The sequence below is a fragment of the Pseudorca crassidens genome, chromosome 6 (assembly GCF_039906515.1).
Source record: "Pseudorca crassidens isolate mPseCra1 chromosome 6, mPseCra1.hap1, whole genome shotgun sequence".
NCBI classification, from domain to species: Eukaryota; Metazoa; Chordata; class Mammalia; order Artiodactyla; family Delphinidae; genus Pseudorca; species Pseudorca crassidens.
The window spans coordinates 113,962,805-113,984,025 of NC_090301.1; the positions used below are offsets into that span (position 1 = coordinate 113,962,805).

At 34.8% G+C, this 21,221-nt stretch overlaps 1 protein-coding gene across 1 annotated transcript in view; it reads left to right on the forward strand.

The window, feature by feature from the left end:
* ACTR3 (actin related protein 3) overlaps positions 1-21,221 on the forward strand; it is a 57,746-nt gene that overhangs the window by 21,745 nt on the left and 14,780 nt on the right. The window contains exons 3-8 of the mRNA XM_067742147.1: positions 3,133-3,257; positions 8,214-8,324; positions 11,923-12,018; positions 13,465-13,572; positions 16,577-16,720; positions 18,980-19,153. Of these exons, the coding sequence (XP_067598248.1) occupies positions 3,133-3,257; positions 8,214-8,324; positions 11,923-12,018; positions 13,465-13,572; positions 16,577-16,720; positions 18,980-19,153 (758 nt within the window). The remainder of the gene's footprint in view (positions 1-3,132; positions 3,258-8,213; positions 8,325-11,922; positions 12,019-13,464; positions 13,573-16,576; positions 16,721-18,979; positions 19,154-21,221) is intronic.

The window sequence follows — 21,221 nt, forward strand, 5'->3', positions numbered from 1 at the left end:
AAGGCTATCCTTTGGTTTGTGGATGTGATTGTTTGCAGGACTCGTGCTTGTTGACATACCTGACAAGAGCTCATGTTTCAAAATAAGGATGGCATCTCATCTTTAGAGATGTGGACTTCAGCTGTTTTCTGACATCTTATAACCATACTTACATTGTTTTTGTTTTATCTTATTTCTGTTAACTTCACTTTAGCTGACTGTCCACTTTCAATAGTTTGTCTTTCAGAAGTTTTTAAAAAATACTCTCACACTTGGTTTCTTAGCACTCATATTTGTTAGCCTGGGCTATGTATGTGTTCCTAGATGAACCTGTTTTGGGCTTCTGACTTTTAGACAATTCACCTTTTGTACATAATGTAGTAACATTTCTGAACCACCTGACCTATGCCAAGTTAAGACTTTAGCATATCAGATGATAAACCTTTTGAGCCATTCCTTGGTGATGCTAACTCCTAGACAGTTCTAGTATCACTAGTATTAGACGGTTTGAATATTTTTGTGTATTCTTATTAACTTATGCAAATAAGAAGGAAATGGAAAAATAAACATGCAGAGAATAGTGAAAGCAGCTTAGGATTCAAAATCTGTGAAGTTGAGAATGAGGTAGAAATTACTGGGCTTGCCCAAAGCTGCAGATCTTTAGTCTCAATTGGGTACTCATCAGACTTGAACAGGTTGATTGTTTTGTTGTTTATGTATAGTAAGAACAAAATTTAAAATGTGTGAAGTGTGTGTCAAAATTGTCTTTAAAGGGGGAGCTAGTACATATTTTCACTCTCTAGAAACAAACCTATTTGACTTTTGCACTTCTGATATACTTTGGGTGTACTACTTTAGGGATTATTATCTAATAATCTAATTCTTACCATCTGAGAATTTAGGCTGTTACCTAAGTCTAATTCTTTAATGCCTGGAATAGATTTTAGGGGACAGTGTTGCTCATTCATAGGAATACAGTGGTCTTAATTTGTAGTACTGTTGTCTTTTTCTTTATGTTTTATTCATGCATATTTGTTATCTACACTGAAGGACAGATTTGCTTTTTTGTTTTGTTTTGTTTTTTTACTTTTGTCCCACATTTATATATAAACATATTGATAGTTTGTTGTTTAAGACTTTGACAACAAATATTGCCTCTATTGCTGACTAAAATAGAAGTACTTTTGTGGACTAGTACTTGACATTAGTTATATTTGAGTTTAGCATTATACCATTGTGTATTGGTTGTATTAGTTTCCCAAGGCTGCCGAGACAAAGTACCAAAAACCATGTGACTTGAAACAACAGAAACTTACAGTCCTGGAGAAGTCTGAAATCAAGGTGTCAGCAGAACCAAGATCTTGCTGACAACTTTAGGGGAGAAATCTTCCTTGCCTCTTAAAGCTTCTGGTGTTTGCTGACAGTCCTTGATGTTCCTTGGCTTGTATATGCATCACTCCAGTCCCATGGCTGCCCTGTGTGTCTTCATATTGTTTTTCTTCTGTGTGTGGATATGTCCAAATTTCCTATTTTTATAAAAACACCAGTCATTGCATTATAGCCCATCCTGCTAACCTCACTTTAACTTGAAAGACCCTATTTCCAAATAAGGTCACATTCTGAGGTGCTAGCAGTTAGGACCTAAACATATCTTTCTGGCGGTACACAGTTCAACCCATAAAATGCTGATTTTGTAATCTCTTAATTTATAATCTTTTATAAAACATTATGATGTGATTAAACGTTTATTTCAGGAGATTACTGATATGTTAACTCTCATCCTTGTAAAGTTTGGTTTTGCTTATGCTCTTAAGTGGCTGTGTTCAGTCTTTGTTGGAAGCCCATATAATTTTGAACTTTTGAACCTTGGGTTCTCATCACCATTGTATCCTTTCTCTATTTCACCTTTCTGCCAAAATTTGCAGTTTTAGTTTTCATTGTCTTATGAGAAGCTGTGGCATGTTAAAAATCCATTTGTGTATGAGAAGGTTTTTGATTTTGGGTTTTTTTTTCACGCAGCCAGTCTTAATGCTGCAGGTGTAGTTTTATAATGAGCCAATATAATCACTGCCACTGATGAGCACGGATATTTGATCTGGAAAACCTGTGGATATGGTTCAAAGTTATTTTCATAATCTTTGTTTTTTAGGAAGTTTATAGTGAGCCATCTGATGTCTGTGTACATTGTAAATAAATTGCTAGAGAAGCTTTCTAACATTTAGAAGTAGATTGGATTTAGAATTTCCTTCAGTATTTTCTACCTACCTTGTTAAGGATATAAATTGTTATTAAATGAAAGTGTAACAGTTGGGTGCCACATCAGCTTATGTGCATGCAGATTTTTGTTTTGTTTTTAATTTTTGGCCGTACCGTGCATCATGCAGGATCTTAGTTCCCTGATCAGGGATGGAACCCAGATCCCCTTAAGTGGAAGCACAGACTCTTAACCACTGGACTGCCAGTGAAGTCCCCAGGCAGATATTTTGAATGAAGAACTGTTTAACTTGAAGGATTCAGAAATTTATAACTTAATTAAGAAATATACAAGTTTTAGGTCTAGAACTGTATGCTGGATTTCTGAAAGTATATAAGGAGATTGTTGTGGGTTTTACCTAAATGATTTGAAATTTCCTTTTGTATATGTGATTTAAGTTTATCAGGTCTTTATGCCAGCGTTATACCTAAATTACTAGCTCATAATAATGCAAATAGGATAGAAATATGAAGAAAGCTTTAAAAATAAATTCCCTGTGCAATTTTCCTACCTTTATAACTGTTTTTCAGTTTTTTCTTTTTGATTGTCCATCAAGCATAGGTTGACTTGGTGAAATTATAATTTTACTCAAATCAAAATAGATCTCACATAGTTTTTAAACACATAACTGAAACATTCCCACAGCAGTACTTCTTTGGGGGGGGGGTGCTTTTTACACTTGAGGCCTTGTCTCTGGGTGGAAGTTGAGTTTTTATTGTGTTAGATGAATTTTGTCTTTTTTGTTTTTAATGACCTTTTTGCTTTAATTTGACACTTTAAATATACTAGATCATGTTCTATTTAGTAACACTTTATTACGGAAGAAATACAAGTGAAAAATTTGTCTCACTTGAAAAAAATACAATTTTTGACATGTATAAATAACTTCTATTTTAAAGGTATTGCTATTAAGGAGTCAGCAAAAGTGGGTGATCAAGCTCAAAGGAGGGTGATGAAAGGTGTTGATGACCTAGACTTCTTCATTGGTGATGAAGCAATAGAAAAACCTACATATGCAACAAAGGTATATTTTAATGATTTGTATAAATATAAATAACATTCTCTTTCAAAAAATTAGTTTGTTCTATAATTGTGCCACTTGGAATTTCAGTCAATTACAAGCCTAATACCCTCAACCTCTTCACAATAGAAATTTCTTCTTCTCTGTGGCTCCTCCCAGCCTTGCTTTGACTGTACTGGTTTTTTTTCCCCAAGAGGAAGATTTTAGCCCCTTCAGGTGAGCAGTATTTACTTTTTCCATCTCAGAATCATCAATGTGATTGGCTTTCTCTTGCCTCCACATCGCCACACCTCGAGATATTTCCCTCCCGTCTTTATTCAGACCCACGCTTTCTGCCCTTTTGAAGCCTATGTCATCTGGAAGTGTCACTCTCTTTCCTCCTTTTTATCTTTTTCCCTTTCTTGTTTGTTCCATACCATTCTTCCTCCTTTTCCCTTATTATTGAGGTATAATTTATATACAGTAAAATAGGTAAGGCTTAGTTACACAGTTGAAAATTTTTTGTGACTGTAATCATAAAAGTTCAGGACATAGAACAAGTCTAGTAACCCAGATGCTTTCCTTGTGTCTGCTCCCATAGTCACTACCCAACCTGCACCAAAAGGGAAACACTATTCAAATTGACTTTACCTAATTTGCACATTTCTTCCTTGGTCCCTCTTTTCTTCCGTTTTAGTAATTTCATTAATAAACAGCTACCATGTATAAACAACTTTACAAAGTGCTGAGATTAGATAAGAAAAATGGCTTTCCTGACTTCAAGTCTATTATAATTGGTGGAAAGGAAGCCATTGAAGAAATAATTATAAGTGGCTTGTAGTTATACAAATATTTGGCTCTTGGAGCTTAGAAACAAGACAGAACTGGGGATAAACATTTAGAAGGTATTAGTTACCTTTGGAAGGGGTAAGATTCCATAGGGATAGGCCTAGGACAGAGCCTGATCAACGCATCATTTAGGTTTGGATGGAGGAGGAAAGCCTACAAAGGAGACTGAGAAGGCGTAGTTAGAGAGACTGGGTAAACAGGAAGGAGAAATAAGAGTGTGGGATGCTGCGACCAAGTAAGCTAGAGCCCATAGGTTATTTGCTGTCTTTAGCTACAAGGATGTCATTTATAACCTTAATAAGAATAGTTTTAGAAGAGCAGTGAGGCTGGATTAAAGTAGATTGGATTATGAATGACAAGGAAAAAATGACAGTAATATTCAGTGAGGTGGAAGAGATGCTTAAATGCTAGTGTGAAAGAGTCATTAGAAAAAGAGATTAAAGTGACAGGAAAGTGGAGTATAATACAGGGCTCTTGACAAAGTTAAAGGGATGGAATCCAGATGATCTAATTGATATATGGAGGATCTCTTACATTATAAAAAATGAAAAAGAAAAAAGAGGTAAGTATAGAATCAGTTTTATAGATTTGGTGAAGAAAAGTTGGATTCCTGACTGTTGGCTTCTGCTTTCTTTGTGAAATACATGGTGATGTTATCTCTGCTGCCCAGGAAATAGCGGGGAGAAAGTGAAATCTGAGTGATAGGGAGAATATTTAAAATCATCACTGTGGATAACAGAGTAGGGAAACAAAGGCTTGCCAGGTAAATTTAGGTCCATTTGGGAATAGCAGTTACGAATTCTTAGTTTTATCAACCAGTTCTGTGTGATTTGTGTGATCAGCATTCTGGGTATAGGCAAGTTTAGGGTAGGACTGTGCTGAGTTGGGTTTTGGTAGATGGAATGACAAGAGGAAGTATGAATAGTCAAAGTGATGGGGCCTAAAATCTAAACTGTGTGTGTGTGTGTGTTGTGAGGGGGATGGTTTTTGGCGAGGGAAGAATTACAACAACCAGCGGACTGCAAGTCTAATTGTGATCGCGAGAGATATAGTGAGGTGCTGGAGTATGCTAGAAGGATAAGAAATTGTGATCAGAGAGGGGTGTACTTGCATTTCAGGGATTTAGAGATGATAGTGATGATCTAAACTGTGGCCAAAATGGAAAAGACACCTTTGAATGTGATGAAGTCGGTGAGCTGAGAGGCCAGAGTTCCTCTGCATCGATTCTGTTCTTTTAAACATTTTCATGTCTTCCAAATGCAACAAACACACCCAAACGACAAAAATTCTTTCAATCCTACCTTCTTTCCTCAGCATTTTAGCTATTGTTTTATTTTCCTCTCTTAAAACTGAACTTCTTATTTGGTCTCATTATTTGATAAGCTCTTTGTTAAATCCAATTATCTGTAATAATTTTCATCCTTCTTGATTTGTCTTTCTTTCACAAGATTACTCTGCTGGATCTCTTTTTTTTTTTTTACGCTACGTGGGCCTCTCACTGCTGTGGCCTCTCCCATTGCGGAGGACAGGCTCCGGACGCGCAGGCTCAGCGGCCATGGCTCACGGGCCCAGCCGCTCCGCGGCATGTGGGATCTTCCCGGACTGGGGCACGAACCCGTGTCCCCTGCATCGGCAGGCGGACTCTCAACCATTGCGCCACCAGGGAATCCCTGGACTATTCTTTTTATTTATTACTTGTTTATTTTTTTCCCCTGCTGTCACTGGTTCTTTATCCTTTGCCTACTACTCAAATGTCAGTATTTCCCAGGTACTGTCCTTGATTCTCTTTTATTTCTTTATTAGAGACTTTCTCTAGGTGGTCTCATCCACACCTTCATCAACAACCACAGCCTACATCTCTACTTCCAATTCCTTGACCCCATTTCCAAGTACCTACTGTCACCTACCTACTACCTGGCTCTTGAGTTTAATATACTCAAAACAAAATTTATTACATATACTCTACCCTTGCTTATTCCAAGATAAGACAAAACACAACTTTTGTGTCTTAATTAATAGATCCTTGCCATCCTGACTCTAGAGCTAGAAACCTAGTGATTATATCTTTGAGTTTTCCCTTGTAGTGACAGAAATCTTGAATCTGGCCTAGCGTTATTTACACCACAACTGGGGCTCTTTGTCTTTCTTCCTTGGTTCTTTTAAGATTCATTTCAGCTTTCCCAATGCTGCTATAATAATCTTATTAAAAATCAAAGCTATTCTTGTTTATACCTTGCTTGAAAATTTCTACTGATGATCTGTTTCTTATAGAATAAAACCCAAATACAAGGCAAGTAATAGTTTTTGAGAACCTGGTCCCCTTCATGTAGAACTGATCTATCTGTCTACACCCCTTTCCCTAAAGGCACACGTGTTTTTCATCGATAACTGTTGTGTTTGTATATTATTGCGGTGTTTGTATATATTTGTTTCTATTCTCTATTTACCCCACCCCCTGAAAACAAAACTAACAAGGTTGCTCCTTTAAGACCCAGCTTAGATACGACCTCCTCAGTCATAGAGGAATAGGAGCCTTCCCATTTTCCCTCTGAAGCCAAGTTGATCATCTTGTCCTAGGTACTTTATTTCCTTAAAAACTTACAAGGTTATGTTTATATCTATTTCTTTCACTGGACAGCTCCTTATGGCAGGATGTTCATGTCCTTAGCATTTGTGCCAATGGTTATAGTAGATGCACAATAATAAATGAGGAATAAATGAATAAATAACACTTAGAACATTAAAATATGTCAGTTCCAGTAATGTTATAAAATGAATGATGTAGTACATTTTTTCCTTCCCTAAAGCAAAGTGGGGACTAAAAGTTATTTTTTAAGTATAATGACTTAGAAAGTATCTAGAAGGCTATGGTGAAATGTGGATATTAGGAATTAATAGATTAAAGGTTTAATGATTGAGTAGAGAGGACTGTAGGATATTTATTTCACTAATGCATTCAGCCTTAAGTACTGGGTGTGTATTTGTACTATGTGCATGGAACTGTATTTTTTTGTTTATTTTTCTTTTGTATATTTTTTTAAGTTTTATGCCTACGTTTTTACTTTGCTTAAGTAAGTCTTCATATATTCAGAATACTAATCTTCAGTTACATGTGCTGTGAAACTATTTTATTGCAGAGATTCACAAACTTTCTCAGTGCCCTTAGTGTCTCAGTAAAATTTTTTACAGCATCACTTAGAAAGAAATTACTAACAGTTCTGTTTGTTAAGTAGCAACTTAGTAGCCACTTGAAAAAAATAAAACATATTTTTAATTGTTAAATAATCACAATTACCAGTAGGATGCATGTGCCTGTCGGGCACTTCACAGTTTCTGACACCTGGAATCAGATTGCACATCACCATCCTCATCTCTTATTGTACATGGGTTTTTTGGGGAGGTATTTAGTTTTCATCATAGCAACTGCTGGCAACCCAGCTTTTCTCAAAGAAGTGATATTACTTGAAGGGAATCTAGTATGATCTGATGTTGAAACTGAACTACTTTAAAATAGTAGGTATGCAGTGCCAAACTGATTCTGAGTATCACCAGATTTCCCTGGAAAATGTAAAATATTTGCAGTGTCTTTGAGAATTTGCTGTAGTACCCTGGGGCTCAGTTTTGGAATCATGGTTCCATAACAAATACATATGACTTGTCTTATAAAATTTTGCTTGCTTGATTTATGGTTATTCTTGCTCTATACTTACCAACTGTGTTTTATATATTAGGCGCACAACAAATACTTGTGAAAGAGCTAATAAAGATCAAGCAAATTGTCATAACCTGTAATTTTCACAGGCTAAATTTTAATAGGTTACGTTTCCATTATTACAAAACTTTTAGCAATCTGGAAAGACCGGTACAATGACCTTCCATCTAGATTGAACAGTTTTTAACATTTTAATATATTTGCATTGTGTTTTTTAATTGAAACATCTGAAAATATGTTGTAGAAATAATTTCTTTTATCTCTAAATAGTTAAGTATGCATCTTCTAATGATCTGCGTGTCATTAGCACACCTAAGAAATGCTATCCTCATCTAATACTCACTAATGATCTGTTTTATTTTTGATTTTTTCTGATATTAGTAAAGATTTAATTCCTGTTTTATTTTTTGTTTTAATAGTGGCCAATCCGCCATGGTATAGTTGAAGATTGGGACTTGATGGAAAGGTTTATGGAGCAAGTGATCTTTAAATATTTAAGGGCGGAACCTGAAGACCATTATTTTCTTTTGGTAAGTACAAATTTTAAATTCTGTGAGGAAATTTTTTTTGTGTGTGTATGGTACGTGGGCCTCTCACTGCTGTGGCCTCTCCCGTTGCGGAGCACAGGCTCTGGACGCGCAGGCTCAATGGCCATGGCTCACGGGCCCAGCTGCTTCGCGGCACGTGGGATCCTCCCAGACCAGGGCACGAACCCATGTCCCCTGCATCGGCAGGCGGACTCTGAACCACTGCGCCACCAGGGAAGCCCTGTGAGGAAATTTTTGAAGAAATTTAATGAGAATGTTTTCATCGCATCTGTACTCATAGGACATACGTTCTTGTTTATTAAATTGTCATGTATCTAAAGACTTTGTTATAAAGCTGTATCATCTTTAGTTTCTTTAACAGTAAGTTTCAGGGGAAAAAGTTGGAAACATGGCACTTTCTTTTTTAAAAAAATAACTGGTCTGATTATTATTTCAGTTGTAATTCTTTGTAACAAACTACAATATAATTTAATTTTTAAACGTTTTTCTTTCTTTCTTTTTTTTTTTTAACCAAAACAATGCATGTTCATAATGTTAAAAAATCAAGTGCTATAATATCAGATTTAAATTAAAATTTTCCTTCCTCACCTCTCCCTAGCCTTGAACCCTTGATTCCCCCCGGGCAAACACTTTAAATTTTTAAAGAGTTTTTCTTGATAGTTATATCATGTATTTCTTGTATTTTTGTTTGTTTATTTATTGATGTTAATTTGCTTTGCTGAGTTGGGTCTTCGTTGCGGTGCATGGGCTTCTCATTGTCGTGGCGTCTCTTGTTGCGGAGCATGGGCTCTAGGTGCGCGGGCTTCAGTAGTTGTGGCACGTGGGCTCAGTAGTTGTGGCTTGCGGTCTCTAGAGCTCAGGGTCAGTAGTTGTGGCGCATGGGCTTAGTTGCTCCGCGGCATGGGGGATCATCCCAGACCAGGGTTCGAAGCCATGTCCCCTGCATTGGCAGGTGGATTCTTAACCACTGTGCCAGCAGGGAAGCCCGTATTTTTGTTTTTTTAAAATATTAGACAGTCTATTAACTTCCTGCTAGGTAAGATGAGTATTTCGTTCTTTTCCTTTGATCCCCTCCTTAACACAAAATCCTTACCTTCTCCCTCTTTCTGTGACATAGTTTAATTTTGGGTTAAATTAATATTTTAATATTTTTAATATTTTATATTTTATTGTGATTGTGAATATTGTTTATGGTTGGACCATGAACATAAAATTGAAAAGAACCTTGCAGTGAATGCCCAATATACCCACAACCTAGAGTCAGCTATTAATTTTATTATAATTGTTTTAGGACATCTGTCTATTGGGTTATCCTTCTATCACTCCATCTTATTTTTTTTTTTTAACGGTACGGGGGCCTCTCACTGTTGTGGCCTCTCCCGTTGCGGAGCACAGGCTCCGGACGCGCAGGCTCAGCGGCCATGGCTCACGGGCCGAGCCGCTCCGCAGCATGTGGGATCTTCCCAGACCGGGGCACGAACCCGTGTCCCCTGCATCGGCAGGCGGACTCTCAACCACTGCGCCACCAGGGAAGCCCCCATCTTATTTTTTTAATCACTTCAAAATGAGTTGCAGATGGAGTCATTTCACCCCTAAGTACTTTAGCATACATTATCATCAACTGGAGTTTATTATTGTTTACATTTTTTCTTTTATATAAAACTTACATTCTGTAAAATCACATATCTTAACCCTGCCATTTTATGGGTTTGACTGGGCATTGGCAGACTTTCTTTAAAGCTAGTTAGCAAATATTTTTGGCTTTGTGGACCATGTGGTCTCTTTTGCAGCTGCTTAATTAGCTCTGCTGTTGTAGTAGGAAGCAGCCATAGGCAATACTTAAATGAGTGGCTATGGCTGTGTTCCAATAAAATTCTGTTTACAGAAAGAAGTGGTGGACTAGATCTGGCCTTCAGGATGCATGATGTAGTTTGCTCATCCCCTGGGTTTGACAGATTTATACATCTGTGTAACCTAAACCCTTATCAAGATAACAGAGCTTTACTGTTAACCTGGAAAGTTATCTCATGCCCTTTTCTAGTTAATCCCTGCCCCCATGCCCTGGAGGCAACCCTTATTCAGATTTTTTCCAGTACATACATGTTTTGCTTATATTTGAGTTTCATGTAAATGGAATTGTACAAGTTGTGCTCTTTGGTAAGACTTCACTCATCATAATCTTAAGATTCATCCATGTTGTTGCACATACAAGTAATTTGTTGCTTTTTGTTGGGTTGTATTCCATTGTATGCCTCCGTGTCCATTTTCCTGTTGATAATCACCTGAGCTGTTCCAAGTTTTTGACTACTGTGAATATTTTTGGGGTACTGTGAACATTCTTAAACAAGTCTTTTTGTGGACATGTTTTTATTTTTCTTGTGTAAATACCTAGATGTGGAATTGCTGTGTCACAGGATAGATGCATGATTGATTTTATAAGAAACTTTCAGAACTTTTTCCAAGGGATTGTAGCTTTTTGCACACCCACCAACTATGTGTTAGTGATCTGGTTACGTATCCAGATCCAGCATTTGATGTGTCAGTCTTCTTAATTTTAGCCATTCTGGTTGGGTGGGTAAACTTTCTCATTTTGGTTTTAATTTGCATTTTTCTGATGACTGATGTTGTTGAGTACTTTTTCATGTGCTTATTAGCTATTTGTATATTTTCCTTGTGAGGTCTTCTGATTATATTTTATTTTATTTTGTATAGAATTTCTGCTTTTCTTGGAGTTTATAATTTAACTGCCTTGGTTTTTAGTTTGCTTAATTTTATATGTAACTCTTACTGAATTATCTTCAAACTATTGAACATAGTCCAAAACCCTCCTAAGTAAGTTTAAACACATCAAGTAGTTTAGAAGTTAAAGGTTTTACATATGGAAAAAGTCTAATCCTCGTTAATTTTCTAAAAAAAATTTTATAGTGTCTTTTAAAGTTAAAAAAAAAGATTTTATTTGTAATGAATTTAAGTTTTATCTGTCTTTCCTTTTGCAATTTATGTTCATTAAATTTAAGCAATCATTCCTTACCTCAAGGTCAAAAAGATAATTCTTCTGTATTTCTTAAGTTTAAACTTTTGCCCTTCAAGTTAAAATATTTGAGATAACAAAAAGGATTGGATAGTCAAATCAGATTAATAAGAATGATGTCTTATGTAGTTTCAGGCTTTGGTAATATAAAATGATTTAGGTATTCCTGAGGCATAAGTGAAACATGAAGTCCAGGATTTTGAGGGCTGTTCCTTAGGTCCTTTCTTGCCTCATTGGGATGTGTTCTGGCCCAGACTTAACCCGCAGGTTTCTAAGTGACATGATGTATGCAGTCACATAACTTAAACTGAAGAAACATCTTAAACTGTGTAAACATTTCCGTTTTATACTCTAGCAGTTATATAAACATACAGATCTGCTTGAGTTCTCTACTGGTTTTTTTTGGTCTGTGTGTCTTTTTTTGTACCTCTGAGTTTAATGACTTTTAAATACAATGTTTAAAATACATTATTTCTCACATAAAAATTATCTATGAATTTATCAAAATAATTTTATCTTGCATACTTAAAATCTTATTCAATTTAATAGACTGAACCTCCACTGAATACTCCAGAAAACAGGGAATATACTGCTGAAATAATGTTTGAGTCCTTCAATGTTCCAGGCTTGTACATTGCTGTACAGGTAAGTAAGCAAGTTTATAAGTCAAAATAAGCTTGACTCTTTAAATTTTAATCTGGTTTAATTCACTCTTAAAATATATGTATATTTTTCTTAACCTCAAAGCGTATCATAGTTCTCTCCTGAACTGATAATTTAGAAATTGTATTAGAGGAATGGAGCTATTTAGTTAGTAAAAGGGAAATGTTAAAGGAAGTAAGTTAATGGTTTTTGGATAAATCAAGACCTTTTATAGAACAGAAATAAGGGAACTGATAGTTATTGAGAATTTACTCTGTCAAGAATTTTCTGTACACATTTACCCTTGTAACATTCACTTTGTCCTTTTTTTGTAGTCTGTTTTGAAAGACTTACCATTACATATATTTGACCACTGCCTCCTTTGTGCCCCTCTGTATTCTGTATATCACAAATCCCCATAGTATTTTATTGCATTTAATTTGTGTATATATCTGTATGGAACAGCTTCTCTCCCATCCCTCAGGATCAGAGCTTACTTCTTACTTGTTTTTTAACGTAGCAAATGTGATACCTGGCATATCACAAATGCTTAAAAAGTATATAAATTACTGTGTAGTTTTGTTAGCCCACAGTTATTATGGTGTGATCCTGTGTTAAAATAGGAGGATGGCCTAGTTACCTTTCTAGGTCCCTTTCAGCTATTATATTGCAAGTAGGTAAAATAAAGCCAGCTTAGTTCTGATTTTAATTAATTAGTTATTTATCTTGTTCGAGGCTTGGATTTGTATGGAATTTAGGTAATTTTTAAAAAAATGAACTAGCTTCATTAATTTCTTAATTTGCAAACTCTTTTAATAGAAAAAATTATACTTTATTGCCTATGCCAAGATTTTTTATAGAAATACATTATTTCATCAACTTTGCTTTCCTCATTAAATCATAGTATTTGGAAGTGTGTAGTGGCCTTTTCTGGTTAAATAGCTTGTTACATATTCCTAAATGCATGTTGCACTTAGAAAATTTGGAGCTAATCTTATGAGTGATACTTAGTATAGCCATCTATGTACTGAATAACTGATGATTGGTAGTTGCGTGCTTCTCTACCTTACTTTGTGGTATGTTACAGGCTAGGCTATATAAACATAGTTTTAAGCCCTGTACTGTATTATCTCATGTTAGTCTTCCATATGTTAGTACCATACTATCTCATGTTAGTCTTCCACATTTTGGGGGGGTATAAGAGGAAAACGGCCCCCACTAAAATATCGAAAATTTGTAACCATGCCCCTAAAGACTACTGTAAGCCTGTAAGTTGTCTTAATAATATGTAGGTTGTGAACAATTTTATTGTATAATATAAATTAATTTTGTGTATTCTCTTTCCAAAGATACTACATTTAAAATTGCATAAAGTACTCCAGTAAAAAAATTTTTTCTAATAACTCTTTGTTTTTATTTTTTTGCCTATCATATTTCTTTTTGTTCAAGGCTGTTCTTGCCTTAGCTGCGTCGTGGACCTCCAGACAAGTAGGAGAACGGACGTTGACCGGTACGGTAATAGACAGTGGAGATGGTGTCACTCATGTCATCCCTGTGGTAAGGATAGTTTAAAATTACTGAACAGGATATCAGATAACACCTGGAAAAGTTAAATTATATGAATTATTGCCACCTTTTAAAAACTTTATTGACCATTGTTCAGCTGTAGCTGTGTTTTGCTCAAATTATTATTAGAACTTTGTAAACAAATTCCAGATTTTTTTTTTTGCTCTAGGTTGTTAAAAATAATTAGAAAATTATTAGAAATAGTTTCTAATTCATAATTAGGAAATGATGAATTAGAGTATCTGGAATGGAAATAGGCCCTTCTTGTCTTAAATGTGGAACTCAGTTTTCCAGTTTGGATGTGTCTGTTTGTATGTTAGCCAGTTGATAGTTTTTCTTATCCTTAATTAACAGATTGTGTACTGGTCATAGGTTATCTACTAAATAGCAGTTAGTCGAAAGTACATGACCATTAATGACTTCTGGGGAATTACGTTTTTGAATTAAAAAGCTCAAGTTGTGATTGTGCTTCATGGTTTGGATTTAATCAAGCATGTTAAGAAAAATGCATCAGATTGGATTATTTGTGAGAGATAGCATTTTTCTGCCAAAGCCTTTCTGCTTCCAATTTTTAATGACAAATTAGATTTTTTATTGTGTCTAATAGATAAAAATGACTACTTGAATTCATTCTGATTATTATTGGGTGCATATATGTAGAAAGGTTTATCTTTTAAAGTAATTTTTATGTTATATTGAATAACATGTAAGGAATGAAATTATTTAGAACTTTATTTTTTCATTATTCTTATTCCTCTTTTTAATGCATCAGGCAACCTCTGTTGAAGATTACATCCTCCAAGTGACTACTTTTGGATTAGATGTCATAATTTATTCTTCTGATGTCATAATAGTAATAATTGCCTTTCTTAAAAAAAATAAAAACTTTCTTGTGATATAATTCACACACCATACAATTCACTCATTTAGAGTGTACCATTCAGTGTTTCATTGTATATTCATAAAGTGCATCCATTACCAGAGTCAATTTTAAAACATTTTTATCACTCTAAAAAGAAACCCTGTATCTTTTAGCATTCACTGTCCCCCCGTAACTTTAGCCCCTGGCAACCACTAGTCTACTTTCTGTCTCTGTAGATTTGCCTGTTCTGGATATTTTATATAAATGGAGTCACTCTTTTTTTCTTCTTTTTAAAACATTTGTCACCAGGTTTTTGTTTCTGTTTGTTTGTTTTTATTTTTGTCTGTGTTGGGTCCTCGTTGCTGTGTTCGGGCTTTCTCTAGTTGCGGCGAGCGGGGGCTACTCTTTGTTGCGGTGCATGGGCTTCCCATTGACGTGTCTTGACGTGTCTTCTCTTGTTGTGGAGCACCGGCTCTAGGTGCGTGGGCTTCAGTAGTTGTGGCTCACGGGCTCTAGAGCGCAGGCTCAGTAGTTGTGGCACCCTGGCTTAGTTGCTCCGCAGCATGTGGGATCTTCCCAGACCAGGGCTCAAACCCATGTCCCCTGCATTGGCAGGTGGATTCCTAACCACTGCACCACCAGGGAAGTCCTAGAGTCACTCTTTTGTGACTGTCCTCTTTCACATAGCCCAGTGTTTCAAGATTTATCCATGTTGTAGCATGTATAGTACTTCATTTCTTATTATTGCCAAATAATACTTCATTGTATGGATATTCTACATTTTATTTTATTGCCATTGGGGGATATTTTAAAATCTTGGAAATTAGGATGTGTCCAACATTTTGATGGCTTTTTATAATTTAGTTGGCGTATTTTTCTTTCTTAGTGCTACATATTCTTTTCCCTTTTTTTTCCAAAATGGGACAATAATAGTGACCTATGTCATAGAACTGTTTTGAGGATTAAATAATGCATATATGTATGTTGTTTAGAGATACATAAAGATTCTTAAAATGTTCATTTAAAATTCTCATTTAAGCCTCAAGATCTATGCTGTAGATTATATTATCCTTTGAGGACTTCAGTTTACTCATTTATAAAATGCAAATAACTGAGTTGCTTAAGATCACCAAATCATAGGTCATGGGGCTGGGATCTGAACTTGTTCTTCCTGACCAGAGTCTTTTCTTAACATCTGCACAATTACGCAGTAATATTATTATCTTGATAATTAATATTAGAATAGGTAATTTGCAAAAAGGAGTTACCAACTTGGAAAAGAAAGAGTTTTAGTAAGAATATTAAGAATTGGGTATTCCTGTGATTTTCCTGCCTTCTTTTGAATTAATGGACTGTTTTTTATAATTTCAGTTTATCTTTTTTTATTGACTTATTAGCTATGCTATATATTTCTTTGTTATTGTCATTTATTTTTTGGTGGTTTTTGCTCTAGGGCTCATATTAAACATCTCTAATTTATTACAGTCTAACTACAAATAATATTTTACCATTTCATAAACAAGAATGTTATGTTGTTAATGAAATTTAATTTTGCTACATTATTTTTGTACTTCTGAGTTGTATTAGTAAGTTTATGAATTCATTCTGCAGAATTAAATTATTTGGAATTATGATGGTACATGGACTGCCTCAGGCTTGTGAAGTTGGTACCTACTTCATTAGGAAAATGATAGCCAGCTTGTGGGTTAATGATAAAATTTCTTACAATGCAATCTAAATTTTTTGCTGAAATTATAGAAGATTTAAAACTAATATCCTATTTGAAGTCTGTTATCTAAAACCTTTAATACTTCTGAAACTCACTATTTCTTTGTTGTTGAGTCATTTCAGTCTTGGTTGTAAACTCTTATCAGTAGGAGAATAAATCTAAGCTTTGTTCATAAGTTTTGTTCATTCTTGTTCATAATATCTGTACAGTATTATAAATTCTATGCTAAGTTAACTGTGAGGAATACAGTTGAGGAATAAAGACTAGAAGAATTCTCCTGGGATAAAGCAATACTTAAGGATACAAATGCAGTAATCTGAGAAATTGGTCTTTAATGATTAATTTAGGTGATACTTATTTTTGAAAACGTTGAAAGTAAATTTGACACTTTCTTTTTCATCTAGGCTGAAGGGTATGTGATTGGCAGCTGTATTAAGCACATTCCAATCGCAGGACGAGATATAACATATTTTATTCAGCAATTGCTGAGAGACCGAGAAGTAGGAATTCCTCCAGAGCAGTCCTTGGAAACTGCTAAGGCAGTAAAGGTAAAAAAAAAAAGTTAAGAATATAATTTACTTAAAAATTAAAATCACGTTATAATATGAACATGAAAAATTCTTAAGTCAAGAACAGTAGTTTAAAAAAAACTTTCGTTAACCAGTTACAAACCACTACTCTTATTAATTACATGTATTTTTCTCTGTATTTCTTGTAGGAAATTTTGGGAGATTATCAACCCTTTGCTTGCTCTCACCACATTTCACATTTGAGAGGACTAACATACAAGAACATTTATACCAACTGACTTCAACATACATTTTTGTGATTATTCTCTTTAGTAAAAATAAATGTAGCATGCCTTAGAGGTACTGTGGGTTCTGTTCCAGACCACTGCAATAAAGCGAATATCGCAGTAAAGCGAGTCACACACAGTTTTTGGTTTCCCAGTGCATTTAAAAGTTACATTTACACTATACTGTAGTCTATTAAGTGGCAATAGCATCATGTCTATAAAAAAATGTACATACCTTAATTAAAAAATACTTGTTGCTAAAAGATGCTAACCGTCATCTGATAATGCAGAGATACCAGAAAATTTCAGTTTGTAAAAAACACATTATTGGTGAAGCACAGTAAAACGGGGTATGCCTGTAATTAGTTCACTTCAGAGTCCTCACATCTCAATTTTCGCTGACTTCTTTATTTTTAATTCTAGCAGTTTTCTGTTACAACAGAATTTTTGATGTCATTGATTCATTTGGCTGTAGAATAGAGGCAATGGTTGGCTCAAGTGATATGGCCTATAGACGAAAAATGTGAAGGCTGTGTAAGGTATTTTAATAATTTGTATGCTACACCAGGGCTCCATGCAAAATACCAAAACATTTAACATAGCTTTTTTAATTTATCATTTGTCAGCATACCTAAAAAATTTCATTGGGTCTCACATATGTTTTAAATATGTCAAAGCAAAACTTCCCAGGTAAAAATAACTCCATATATTTGACGGTCTTTGCATGATTATAGTGTTTTCCTTGCTTATCAAAGAATAGGAATGAAAATGAATTTACTACTTCCTAGGTAGTAAAGGAATTTGTAAATGGTTGCAAAAAGTCACCTCAGGTAGGTGGCATCAAAATTAAATATGTAAAAAATTAATATGAACACTACTGTTTCAACATCTTTGGGAACTCTCTGGAGTTTAAAAATTAACAAAAACACCAAGGATTTGTTCTAGAGCATACTAGTGCTCAGTATTAATGTCTTTTAAGGATCATCATTTCCATGTAATTCCTACTTCCAAGATTTGGAGAAAGAAGACCTAATATGACATACTCAAATTATCTTCTGTTTTCCAGTATTCTTTCCCATTATGTGTGTTGATTATCAGTAATAATATTTGTACCTATCTTGGATAGAATCATTGATGTATACAAATATGTGAAATGTGTGTTTTCCTTCAAAGAAAAAAAAAAAAAGAAATAGACTGGCTAATCAGGAGTCCACAAATTGCAGATAGAAAGTTATAACATGTTTGAACTGCATTTTTGATGAAAACTTTTACTAAGGATGTATATCCAAATATGCAGTGATTCAGCCTTGCAGGTGATATAGTAAAAAAAGAATAGTTTATATTTTCAGTTTTTTTTCTTTTGCTCACTTAGCCCATAATCTTTTGTTCCAGATAGGTATTAAAGATCTATATATGTAAAAAAAAAAAAAAAAAAAAAAATTTTTTAACTGAAGTTTAGTTGCTGTATAATATTATATGTTATAGGTGTACAATACAGTGATTCACAATTTTTAAAGGTTGTATTTCATTTAAAATATTGACTGTATTCCCCATGTCGTACAATATATCCTTGAAGCTTATTTTATACCTAATAACTTGTACCTCTTACTATATTAATTTGTGTGGTTATATCAACTATTTATTCTCCAGTTCTTTGTGTATTTTTTTTCTTTTTTCTAAAATATGAACTCCTTTAATTATTGAAACAGCATAAAATTTTGGATGACATTAATGAGTACTTTCATGAAATAGCACTGAAATATTAGAAATTGGCTCTTTAGTTTAAGTCTTATTCTCTTCATTTGTGAAACCTTCAGTTATGTATAGGAGATGAGCTGTTCATTTTTACTACACATACGATAACATCCTAACATAAAATTTTCTTCAGCTAAATTTGCTAATTTTATTTTCTGAAGATGTTTTTTCATTTGATTTTAGTTTACTGAAAATATGCCATTCTGTTTTGCTTTTCCTAAAGCAAGAGGAAAAAAATACTCATTTCTTTTTCTAGGAGCGCTATAGTTATGTCTGTCCAGATTTAGTAAAAGAATTTAACAAGTATGATACAGATGGATCAAAGTGGATTAAACAGTATACTGGAATCAATGCTATCTCAAAGAAAGAATTTTCCATTGATGTTGGATATGAGAGATTCTTGGGACCTGAAATATTTTTTCATCCAGAGGTAAGTTTTTTTTTTTAGATGGAATTGTTTTGAAATATTCAGCAGAAAATATCAGTCAACTATATCAGAGGAGTTAATCTCAGGAACTTTCTTTTGTATACTAAAATACTATAGTGAGTCATATTTTTCAAGAAAAAAATTGCCTTTGTGTTAAAACTGGGTAAACAGTTACTATATTTCATACATTTAGAAAAATGAAACTTTTATCTAATATTTGTGACTTACTTGGAGTCATGGAGGGTGGGGAGCCCTTAAATTCATGGTCATTTAAATAAAATATTTTAGGAGATGTTCTAGAACTCTCTCCTCCTCCTCCCATATAAAATAACCATTATACAAAGAACCCTCAATTGACTATCATAACAAAATATTTAACTATTAGCAAAATAGTCTTCTCTCTTTATGAAGTGTTAGCAACATACAGGCTATATTAAATTAATGAAATATGAGCTTTTAATAATGAAAAATTCTTCTAGTAAGTTAGTATAAGAACTTTTTGTATTAGAATTAGTAACATTAAATGCCTATTCTGCTTATTCAGCAGTAAGAATAGTTTGTTTAATATTGTTTACTCAGTCAGCAAGTGGTAAGTGAATACAGTTTTCATGATCTCAGTTTAAGCATTGTGTATTTAAGATGAAAAATTATTTATCTTGCTCTAATCAAGCTGAAAGAATGAGAGATGAATATCTAAAAAGTGGTATAGTTGCTTAATGAATGCATGTATCTGGTGAGGGCATGGGAAGAAAGCATCTAAGTCTGCTTGGGAGAATAAGGGAAACTTCTTAGAGGAGATAACAGTTGAACTGAGAAAGGATGAATGGGTATTTCTCAGGCAGGTATGTTAGGGGAGTACATTTCTGGCAGAGAACTGTATATATACACATATATATATATATATATGTATGTATATATATATATGTGTATATATATAAAAGCTGGGTAGAGGTCTGGGGTGTAAGAGAGCTAGATAATAAAGTACAAAGGAAGAGAGTGGTAGGAGATGGATCCAGATAGGTGTTAATGAGAAGCTAAAATGCTATGCAAAGGAGTTTACTGGATTCTGTGCTTGTGCAGAAATGTTCAGCATGGAAATGACACAGATCTATATATGGTATGGGAAAGGTCACTCTGGTTGCACTGGGTTGGATAGATAGGAACAGAATGAATTGTGTTGGAAACAGGTGAGTTTATTGCAGTTTCCCAGATGAAAAAAAGTCAGTAGGTCAGTGAGAATGAGAAAGGAGGTGAGAGTAAGAATAGAATCGACATGATTTACCGATTGCTTTGATGTGAGGGGAGTAAGAATATGAAGAATCTGTGATGATTCCCAGGTTTGTAATTTGAGCAACTCAATGTTTTGCCATCACTGAAGTTAGGAAAACGGAAGGATAAGATAGATAAGGTAGAATGAGGTGAGTTTACTATGCATCTTCAAAAAAGTTTGAAAATGAACACTTGGGTTCTAAGGGTTTTGAACTGGGGCATGTGTCCTGGAGTGAGGATAGATGTCAAGTCATCACCATAAATGGTGCAAAGAAGGAGACTGGCCAGGCAGAGAATGTGGAGTGGGAAGGATGGGGCCTTAGTGCACACTAACACTTCATAGACAGGCAGAGTAAGAGAAGCCTGCAGAGGATACTGAAACACACAGAAAGGAAGGAGACAAGCCAAGGGATTGTGGTGCTGACATTGAGAGAAGTGAATGTTTCAGGGAGGGAGGAGGTTAAATAGTGCCAGTTGGTACAGTGAGGTGATAGAGGAAATCTGAGAAATACCCATGGGTTTTTAGCATCCAGATTAGTGGTGATCCTAGAGGAGCAGTTTCAATGGAATGGTGTGATAGAGGCAGTGTGTCGCATCAGTGAGAGGTAAAGGTCTGGGAATTGTCAGTTGTGGGCATCGTGAGAGGCGGCTATAAAGGAAGAGCTTAGTGGCTACAGGGAACTGGTAAGAAGTCAGTTGTAAGAAGGCTGAGGTTAGTTTTATTTTTAAGAGGGGTTACTCTAGGGACAGGAAAGGGGTTAAGTATGGGTGCAGGAAAATGTGGAGCTGGAAAGGGTTAGAG